This window comes from Mustela lutreola, chromosome 18 (assembly GCF_030435805.1).
Source record: "Mustela lutreola isolate mMusLut2 chromosome 18, mMusLut2.pri, whole genome shotgun sequence".
Taxonomy (NCBI): Eukaryota; Metazoa; Chordata; class Mammalia; order Carnivora; family Mustelidae; genus Mustela; species Mustela lutreola.
Window position 1 is genome coordinate 8,686,860 of NC_081307.1, and position 10,572 is coordinate 8,697,431.

The 10,572-nt window shown below is 58.1% G+C and overlaps 1 protein-coding gene across 1 annotated transcript; it reads right to left on the reverse strand.

The window, feature by feature from the left end:
• Positions 1–843: 843 nt before the first annotated feature.
• On the reverse strand, positions 844–5,920 carry ZNF703 (zinc finger protein 703). The gene is made up of 2 exons (XM_059156151.1): positions 4,796–5,920; positions 844–3,779 (listed from the first exon to the last, which is right to left on the reverse strand). Exons 1-2 carry the CDS (start codon positions 5,036–5,038, stop codon positions 2,250–2,252), a joined length of 1,773 nt encoding a protein of 590 aa, XP_059012134.1. The 5' UTR covers positions 5,039–5,920; the 3' UTR covers positions 844–2,249.
• Positions 5,921–10,572: the final 4,652 nt, after the last annotated feature.

The window sequence follows — 10,572 nt, forward strand, 5'->3', positions numbered from 1 at the left end:
CCTTGGGGAGGTGCTCGGCCCTGGTCCCAGCTTCCTGATAAACGGCGCCCCATCCTCAGGAGGGTGGAGGCCCGAGGATGCCCAAGCTGGGTCAGCCGTGTGAGCTCAAGACAACAGGGCCCGAGAGTGGCTTCAAAGTCCCGAGTAATCACCGCGCCTTCTCAGCAAAACCCAAACCCTGTCCAGAGAAGTCTCTGTCGGCGCAAATGGCCGGGGTCGACAACCCAGCGCTGGCCATGGGGAGCTCCCAAGCCTTGCAAAGCACCAGTCTCAGCAGGGGCATTTACTCTTTGTTGTCAAGGTGTATGAAAGGCAGTCGAGAAAAGGAAATTACTCGCCTTTCGAGTGGAAAGCGCAGAAGGCGTCGTCGGGGCTGGCGCTCGTCACTCGTCTTTCTGCCACTAGGTGGCGCCAGAGGCACGTCGACTTTGCATACCTGCGAGGCTCCCGGGAAGGTGCTGCCGGCAGTACGAGCCCCGCGCCCTGGTTCCTTTCTCAGACCCTAGTACCTCTAGGCCCAGAGGAAAAACCGCATTTACACACTCCCTCCACCCTGTCCCCAGGAAATGTCAAGGACTTCGAAGGGAGCCTAGGAGCTAAATAACCGTTGGGGGGGGGGGGGAACCATAAAGGCGGTTTTATGTTATTTGTAATGCGTTGGCAGAAGTTTTGTGTTTTTTTCCTACCCCCATCCCCACCCCCCTTCTTGAGGAAGGCATTAAACTCGACCTTGAACGGAAATCTCAGAAGGAAACCATAAGGTATTTAAACAAGAATAAAAGAAGGACATCTCAGGTGTCTGGAAATGGGACAGTGGGTAGGCAAGAGAAAGACACCACGGTGTGAATATAGCCAAGTATTCCATTTATTAACAAAATAAGTCTTACCAAGGGAGAGCTCTATCCATCCCAAACAGGCCCCACAGCCCCCCCCCCCCCCCCCCCGCACTGCTGCACAAGACCAGGAGGGAGGGAAGGTGTGGGGAGAAGACCCAGGGGTCGGAGTCTTCCATCCCAGTCACTGAGGGAGCCCACGGAAGCCGATGGCCAACTTTGGGGATTCTGTTGGGTCAGGCCTGGGAGGGGGTGATGGGGCTACTGTGATCCGTGTACTCCCGGGCTCCCCAACTGTCCCCCAATGGAGCTACCGAGGTTGTACTGCCCTCTGATATTGCCACTGGTCTGCTTTGGAGGGATCTAGCAAGAATCACTGACCATACCCTTACCACCAGGGGACCACTGCCCCCCACGCCCAAAGGAGAATAAAACAGGACTACCAATGCACTTTGCAAAATATTAAGAGCAAAGTTTCACCAGCAGGGCCTCCTAGGACTTTTAACTGAGTGAGAGAAGCCCTACAGGTCCCCCACCAGCAGGCCGTGTGACTACCGGGTGTTTGGGGCCATGAGAAGTCTGGAAGGTAGAAAGGCTGTCAGAGGCCGCTTGGGTCTCTCACAGGGGAGCCTGCTGGTGGGGTCAGGGCTCTTAGTGCTTACAGCAAGACAGAGGAGCAAGGCTCTAATTTTGGGGGCCAGGGTGCAGACCAAGGACCCCAGAAGAAGAGGGTTGCAGGGGACGAGTCACAGAGCAGAGTTCTGGGTCAACAGAACACAAGACCTCTTGCCACCAAGGCGGATCCCTGCATCCCCGCAAACGAGTTACAAAAAATATCTCCTCTCTGTTAATTGTACAAAGGATAAAACAGAATCTCAAATGTAAGGAAACAAGAAGAAATGAAGGGGAAAGAGGGGGAAAAGAGAAGGGGGAAATGTAGTCTTAACGGTTAGGAAGCATGCAAGAAACTCCCCAGGAAGGGAAAACAAATAGAAGAACCCCAGAACCCCAACTCTCCCTCCTCCCCCTAAAACCAAACCAATCAAAAAAAGAAAGAAAAAAAAAAAAAAAAGAAAAAGAAAAAGGAAAAAAAGAACCTTACATCTAAGAAAAAGAACAAAAATAAAGGAAGAGGGGTGGGAAACATGTAGTTACTTGTGTGATTAATATTATTATTTGGGGAACACAGACTTTTTGCATACCATTGACTCGTGTGGGCCGTTAATGCACTTATATTCCCAGCTTGTAAGCTAACATTATAGTAAATAAATACACAGTCCGGTGGGGAGGGTCTGGGCCGGGGGGGATCCTGGCAGGGACAAGCAGAAGTGGAGGTTGCGGCGGCGGTGAGGGGGGAACAGGGTTGGGGGGGTAGGGAGAAAGGAGAAGAGGGTTGGGTAGGAGCAAGAGCTGTAGTTACTGGTATCCCAGTGCGGAGGCTGAGGCTAGTCTCTGTCCGTACAGCGCATACGGTGAGTAGTAGGGTCCGGCTGTGGGGAGGGAGGGCACGGCCAGGCCCCCGGCTGTGGATAAGTGGCTCTTGCCATAGGGGTGGTACCGGCTTAGCCCCAAAGTGTGTGGACTCCGCAATGACAGCGACCCGGGGCTTCCCGGGGCGGTGGGCGGGGGGAGGTGCAGGTGGCAGGAGGCTGCCGCTGCGGCGGCTGCGGCGGCGCTTCCCAGGCCCGAAGCCCCGGGGTAGGCGGCCAGAAGTTTCTCCGCGCCCGGCAGGGCCGTGTGAGTCCGTAGGTGGCTGAGCAGCTCCTCCGAGGTGGCGAAGCGCTTGTCACACGGCCCGCTGGCCGCCACCCAGTTGCAGCTGTGCGGCAGCGGTTCGTTCTGCAGCATGAAGCCGTAGGTGTAGAGCGGGTGGCCGGGAAGCGCGGCCTGGGCGGCGCTGGACGAGAGCGCAGCGGGCTGCAGCGGGTGCCCGGGGTATACCAGCGGGTATCCCCCCGCCTTCAGGCTGGGCCCTGCGGGGTCATGCGCGCTGCAAGTGGAGCAGCTGGAGCCACCGAGGTGCGAGGCGCTGTGGTAACCTCCCAGGCAGTAGGGGTCGCGGCATAATCCCTGCAGGAACGAGGGCGGGGAGGCCCCGGTGAGCGGGCTGGAGCTGGGGGGCTTGCCCGGTGGCAGGCCCAGGCCCCCCGACAGCTGGCCTCCTACGAGGCCGGACTTGCTAGGATCCAGGCCAGGCACGAACTGGGATGGGTAGCCGGCGTAAGCGCCCACGATGGAGCCGTGGTAGCCGATGCTGGAGGGTGGCAGCGGGAACACGGAGTGGCCCGGTTTGTAGGGGGACACCGGTGCCACGTGGCCGGCCCCCACCAGCGCCGAGGGCGGCTCGGACTTGCGCCCGGAGGACCCAGCCTCCGCGCCACCCCCATGGGCGCTGGGCTCCCCACCGCTGCCTCGGCTCACCGCCGCAGCCTCCGGGCTGGGCTTGGGCTCCTGGTCTTTCTTGTCCAGGTCCCCGCCGCCACCCCCACCGCCGTTCTTGCAGTCAGAGTGGTGCGGGGAGCCGCCCCGGGAGCCACCAGGCGACGACGACGACGACGCAGAGACCGGTGCTCCATGCGGGGGAAAGGGTGTGCAGGCGGCGCTGGGGACCCTGAAGCCCGCCTTGTCTCCCGGAGACAGGGAGGATGAGGAAGAGGTGGAGGACACCGAGGAGGATCCGCTGTCTTTACGGGAGTCGGCGCCGCCGGTGCCCTTGGAGTAGGGCTTGAAGCTGGACTTGTCCTCTGCAGGGGAGTCCCCCAGCTGCTTGAGGGCCGCAGACGCGGAGGCAGCTCCCGCGGCGGTGCGGCCAGGGTCCTTTTCGGCTCCCAGCCCGTTGGCCGCCGCTGCTACCGAGTTGAGCTTGGACGAGGGCGGTGGGTCTGGCTTGCCGATCTGCGAGCAAGTCTGGGCCAGCAGCGCCAATGGACTCTTCTTGGCGTCCAGCTGTGGGAGACAGCGGCAACGGAAGGGAGAAGGGGGTGAGACCACCAAACCGACGGAGCAAGCGGGGTGTCTGGGGAGCCGGGTGGGCACGGGGTCTCCCGGCGGCGGTGCGACGGGGCGGGAAGGCCTGGGGGAGAGGGTCTGAGAGCAAGGCCCTCAGAGAGCAAGGCGGGAGGGGCGGCGCAGTAGTGTGGAACTGCGCTCGCAGAGCCCGAGTGGGATCCCTCATTCCACTGGGTCCCAGAGTGCGGCACAGGCCTGGGCAAATGGGGCAGTGGAAGCTGTCCACCAGAGGCCGCCGCGGGTGCAGGTGACCCGTCTGGAGTCGGGGCTGGGGGAGGGGCTGTGATCGCCCCCTACCTTCTAATCTCCCCCTCCCCTGTGTCCAGGAGAAAACTTATTACTTCAGTTTGGGGAACTTCGCTTGGGACGGGTTTCTGGCGGTGGCGCCGCGAGGTAGGAGCCGGGAGAAACGCATTCGAAAGCCAGGGCGGCCGCGGGCGCTCTCCTAGTGGCCCCTCCCCCCCGGGGAGGGCACCCAGGGCGGTGGGAGGAAGAAAGACCTGGGATCGGGAGTGCCGGGGCGTAGAGCGCTCTAACCGGATGGGACAGAGGCGGAGTGGGACGGGGGCGATCCGGACCCAAAGAGCCCACACCGGTGTGTGTGTTGGGGGGCGGGGGCAAGAAAGGCCCAGGAGAGATCGTCTCTCCTCTGGAAACTGGGTGTCAGAGGAAAAGTAAAGGACCCAGTGGAGACTCCCAAGAGCAAACCCAATCCGAGAGAAAACACGTAGTTCCGAAAGGCGAGTGTGGAAGGCGAACCTTCCACGGAAAAGCCTGAGGAGAACCCGGTGGTCTCCGATCCCTGTTCCCTCGGTTCCTCCTCACCCGGTCCACCGGCGCGGCCAGACCTGGGCGTCGCACCGAGCCCCGGGACGCAGGGAGTGGGGCCGCGGGCCCGGCAGTGGTGGGCGGAATGGGGCCGGCGCTGGGCGGGCAGCGACCAGGAGACTGACCTCAATGGGGCTGACGGGAGTGGAGGACAGCGGCTGCAGGTACTCCGGGTGCAGGAGGTGGCCGGTGTGAGCGCTCAGCATCTTCAGGACCCTGATAGGGAGCCGGTTCGCCTGGCGCAGGGGGTCCGCCGGGGGCAAGAGGGACACCGCCGCCGGCACCGCCGGCCTCTTCCCACCGCCGCCGCTGCCGCTGCCGCTGCTTTCGGGTGTCCTTGGGTTAGATCCAGCGGGCGAATCGCTCATTTGGAGGAGGCAGCGCCACTGGGGGGGCGGGGAGGGAGGGGGAGCACCGGGGAGGCGAGCTCCCGGGGCGGGTGGGCTCGCTCCGCAGCGTCGAGCGCGGTGCAGCAGTCGCTGCGCCTCCACCCCTCCTCCACCGACGCCGCCGCCGCCGCCGCCGCTAGTCCCGGCGAGCAACACAAAAACCTTCGCCTTCTCGGAGCCGCACGTCAAATAGCCGCGATCGGCAGCCACACTTCAAAGGGATCGCCGCGCCCGCCCAATCGCAGCTCTCGCCGGGACCCCGGGGCGGGGAGAGCGGCGGGCGGAGGCCGGCGCCGCCGGTGGGAGGGGAGAGCCTTAAAGGGGCCTCGCCCGCGCGCCGCCGCCGCCTCGGCCTCCACCACCCGCCGTACTCCTCCCCTCCCCCCAGCTGGGCCGCCCTTGCCCCGGGGTCCCATAGAGGACGGGACTTGCCCCGGACCCTGGGCTCCGCGCCCTATCCCCCGCTGGCTTTCCTCTCTCCCCTCTCATTTCACGCCGCCGGAGGTGGTGCTGGCCGGGTCAGTCACCCGCCAGCCGAGTGTGCCTGGGGTGGGGCGGATGGGGGGGTAGGGGCGCGAGGCGCTGGCTCTGCTGCTGCGGAGTCCCAGCCTCTCCTGGAGGCCGCCTGGGGGCGGGCCACGCCTCCAGAGCGCCAACCTAGCTCGGGCCCTGCTCCGGCTCTGCTCCCGTCCAGCTTTCTTTCCCTAATTGGCTTCTCCCTGGTGTGCTCACGTGGAAGCGCCCGAGCCTTGGAGGCGTCCACGGCTCTCGGGACGCGGCGTTGCCGCTCCAACTATTTTGAGCCTGTTCTGTCCGAAGCCTGCAAGTTTGAGGACTCCCTTCCGGGGTGAGATGGTCGCGACGTAGCGCGGTGTCCCAAGCTGTGCCCACCGCCCGGATGCGCCTGGCGCGCGCTGCCTGCGCATTGATTTATAGGTTCGGTCTTGGGTGTGTTTCAGGTTTCTTACAGTGTCTGTTTAGAGGAGCGCGGTTGCCTCCCTGCAGCGCGCCTTTGAGGGGGGCGTAGCCAGGATCACTGGAGAGGCCAGTATACCCGGGCGCGGGGGTTGGGGGGAATCTCTACGTGCTGCGCGTGGATACAAACTCCAGAGATGCGCCTTTCCATTCCCATCTTTTCTTCTGGTGGGGGGAAATGCACTAGCTTTTCCCAGGGAAATTTTGGAATAAAAACTTTTTGTTAAAAACAACAATACCCCCCCCCCCCCCCACACACACACCTTTTAGATTAAGTGTGTATTGCCGGTTGCGCGCTTGGCAGAGATTTTACATAGTCATAAGTACTGACATTAAAGTTCCCGGTTGGCGGATCGTCAGAAGGTGAAGCTGGTCCTTTGTGCGCCGGCCTCTAGGGAGACCACTTTTCCGTGCTCTCAGCGGCCAGTGGAGGCGCGCTGGTGTCATTGCCTGCCTCCCAGTACCACTTTCCCAGACCCAATCCATCACACTGATTGTCAGGCCTGTCACTTGGGGCCTATTGCTCCGGGACTACCCATCCCTGACTCTGCCGCGTTGATCTACGCCTTGAAACAACATGAGAACCCGAGATGGGGATAGGTGATTTCAAAGGGGTTCTCCAAACGGAAAGAAATAACCATCACGGAAATAACAAATAGCAATCCCGTACATTTATCATGCTCACTAAAGGAGACAGCAGGCACCATTCCCAGGCCATATCAATCATACACTAAACTAAATGTACTCCCTGCATCTTTGCTGGGTTTTTTGGGTACTATGCATAGACCTCTTAGAAATTACACAGGCTCTGCCTACCCCAGTCTTAATCCTGGTAAAGCCAGGTTGAAACCAATGCTAAGGGATGACAGGGAGGCTGGGAGGTGTCTTCCATATTGCAGCAAGAGGGGTACAAGAGAGGGGGTAATCCCATCTATGTGGTGGTCTCTATGCCCCTCCTTCTCGTGCCAGCCTCCGTGCTTTCTGACTTTGCTGCTACTGCCAGCACCACATTTGAAAGTCCATTGCAGGGCTCCTGCGAGCTACAAGCCTATTTGGCCTTGGGGAAATTGCTTCCTAGACAGAGAACAGAAGAAAGCCTTATGGACTGGGAAAGTGTGGGCCTCTATAGGCACCCTGGAGAAGGACTAGCCGGGAAGAGAGGAGACCCAAGAGGCAGAGAGAGATGAAAGACTCCTTCTTGATTATTGTAACCAGCCCAGCTGTGAGAGCCAACCAAAAAAATCCTTCCAGGACCCAAGCAGATGTGTGTTAGGGATGATTAATGGGAAATCAGCTGGGAACAAAGAGGAGGGGAGAGAGAAGAGGAATTTGGAAGGAAAAGAGGGGTAGGAGGCAACAGAGAGGAGAGAGGGGAGATGAAGAGAGGGTGACAGAATATTTAGAGGAAAAGAGAAGAAAAAGATAATGATTGATTGAAAGAAAAGGAGAAAGGAGGGGATGATGGTAGAATGGGCAGGCTCTGGATAGAAGGTAAGCAATTTGCCTCGGTAGTATTATATTGTCCTTACACACACACACACCCACTCACCCACCCACACACCCACATTCTTAGCTCACAGCAGTGATCACCGATAGGAACAGTGGAAGCCTTGACTGCACTGAGGCCAGAACAGGCCTCTTTCCCCTCTCCTGGAAAGTGCCAGTAAGGGAATGGGACACCTTTCCTTTCAGGGTGCTGGTGAGAGCAGCAGCGCTCTTCTGGCTGAATCCATCCAATGGCCTTAGGAGAAAAGATGGGATACCAGACTTAGCCAGGCCAGAGGCCTGATTAAACCACGACTAGACGACGATTACAATTGCTATTCGACATTCACTTAGCTGAAGCGCTAACCTATAGAGTCCTAACTGGGGCCCTCCTCCCCGTGGCGCAGAGCAAGGTCAGTGTTCAGAGGAATGGCTTGCCACCTGGGAGAGAATAAGGATCAGTATTCAGCTGGGCCGTATTTACTGCAGGTTAGTGGCGCGCAGAGCATGGCGCTGTACGGATGAGGTTGAAAAGCCCACGCAAGATGTTGTACAGGGCGTACGGCCCATGGCCTGGCCTTGCAGAAAAGTGGCAGATATGGGGCGCCTGGGTGTCTCAGCGGTTAAGTATCTGCCTTCAGCTCAGGTCAGGGTCCCAGGGTCCTAGGATTGAGCCCCGCATCCGGCTCCCTGCTCTGTGGGGAGCCTGCGTCTTCCTCTTCCTCTGCCTGTTGCTCTTCCTGCTTGTGCTCTCTCTCTCTCTCTCTCAAATAAATAAATAAATAAAAAGAAAAGTGGCAGATGTGTGGTTAAGGAGCCTCCCTCTCTCTAGGACCTGCTCAGCTTGCTCTGGGTGCAAGCAGCCCCATTAAGACAGGACAGAGTGGAGGCTGCTGGAGGATGCCCTGTGCCATTCCATGTGTCAGACACTCCACAAGCCTTAGGTGTTCTTCTCTCCCATTTCCAGCTGAAGAGAGTGAGGCTGGAGAGGTTAGTCCCTTCCCCAAGTCCTTGACTGGTGAGTGGTGGAGTGGTTGCATGGAATCAGGTCTCTCAGAACCAGGCCTTTGAAACCATGCTGTTCCGGTGGGTCTGGGCCCAGACAAGTCAACCTCCCTTCCATTTTCCCCATGTGTGAGGTATAAGAATGACCTCCAAGGGTCAGGAGGCTGGAAGCAGACAATGTGTGTTCACATGTTCAGCCCTTGGTGCAAGGGGAGTCCCAGGTCGGTGAGGGCTGTGATACGTGCATCCTGCATCCGTGGGGCTGGCGTCCCAAGACCAGTCATGGCAGTAACAGCGTCCGGAGCCACTCAGCACTGGGGACCGCCCGCCCTCAAGACCCAATCTGTCGGGGCACCTGGGTGGCTCAGTGGGTTAGGCCGCTGCCTTTGGCTCAGGTCATGATCTCAGGGTCCTGGGATCGAGTCCCGCATCGGGCTCTCTGCTCAGCAGGGAGCCTGCTTCCCTCTCTCTCTCTCTGCCTGCCTCTCCGACTACTTGTGATTTCTCTCTGTCAAATAAATAAATAAAATCTAAAAAAAAAAAAAATACCCAATCTGTCCCCAGATTCCACCAGAAATGAGAGTATCCCTCACCCCAGCCTCCAGTCAAAATGAGTCTCTTTAAAAGAAATGCCCCCCTAATCCCCCCAAGCCCTCCGGAAAATCCTTTAGGAAATGCTGAATATTTATAGGTTTTTTTTCACTACTTGCATTTACATAAAATTCGCCACCCAGGAGAAAATGCCTGAGTCAGGCTGAGAGCTGGAGGTGGTGGATTTGTTGTGTGGGGTTAATGTGGAGTTTTCAGTCCTCGCAGAAGCAGAATTGCCTGAATGATCGCCTCTCTCTGCATAACACTCAAACCCTAATGGCAACAACATGAAATAATATCTCACTGGGTAACTATTTACATTTTTTTTTTTTTTTTTTTTTACAAGCTATAAGAACTCTGAAAAGTCTGCCTCACAGAGAACTTGGTTTTCCTCCCTGGCGCTTAATATCTTTCAGCGGCTGGCAATTACTGCCTTGGCCAGGAGCCCTGATTTAGAGCACCGCGCTCAGGGCCCTGGGAGGCCACTTCCTTTGCCTGCCCCATCCCTATCCCCAGCTTCAGACACAGCCCGGGCCGGAAAGGGCCCGAGGGGCAAGAACAGCTAGCCTGGCAGGGAGCCTGCGCGACCAGCTCCCTCCTCTGCGCTCTCCCGTCATCCCGTGTCCTATAATTACACTTATCACTCAGTATCTGCCCTCCTTTGTTTACTTGTCCATTGCTCCCATTGGACTGTGACTGCTTCTCATTGTCCGCTGCCTCTTTGTATTCTTAACCGCTTAGCAATAGCTTCCCGGGAGCCAGGGCCAAGAGCCAAGCACTGCGCTGCAAGCACTTTCCGCTTAATCCTAATCCTTACAGAAGCTTGCAGAGATGGGTCCTCTCTTACCCCATTTCGTGGCCAAGGACGTGGCAGTTCAGTCACTTGCCCAAAGTCCCAGCTCCTGAGACGTGGGCCTGGGATGTGAATCTAGGACGTCTGAGTGTCGTAAGTAATGTTTGTTGCTGAATAAAGGAGAATTTTACCTGTCATTGGCATCCCAAGAAGGTTCAAGGTGGATAACTTGGTGTTTTTCAAAAACGTCAACTGTATAAACATATGAAAGGATTGTTCCCCAAATCTGTGTCTCCGTGTTCATCCTTCCTCCAACCCCTCCACCTGCCCCCCCATGCACCCCCCCCCCCCCCACAGCAATTTTCTGAGTTATTTTGGGCAGGTGTTTTCATCCCTTTGGACACTGGGAGTTTTATGGGGGAGCCTGAAGTCACAGAGTGAATTGCTGGCAGAGCCCCCTCCCCCCTCAACCCCGTTCTCCTATCAGGGTCCGTTGCAGTGTAGAGGGGAGGTAACTCCTTTTGATAAAAGAAAGAGGAATTAACTGCTTTTCCTCCCTCTAGAATTTCCTTTGGAGATGTGGTGGGAAGGAATGGACGAAAGGAAATGCAGGCAGGAGCTTATCTTCAAGCCCTGGTGTTTGATCCCGGTCCTTGAGCAGGGT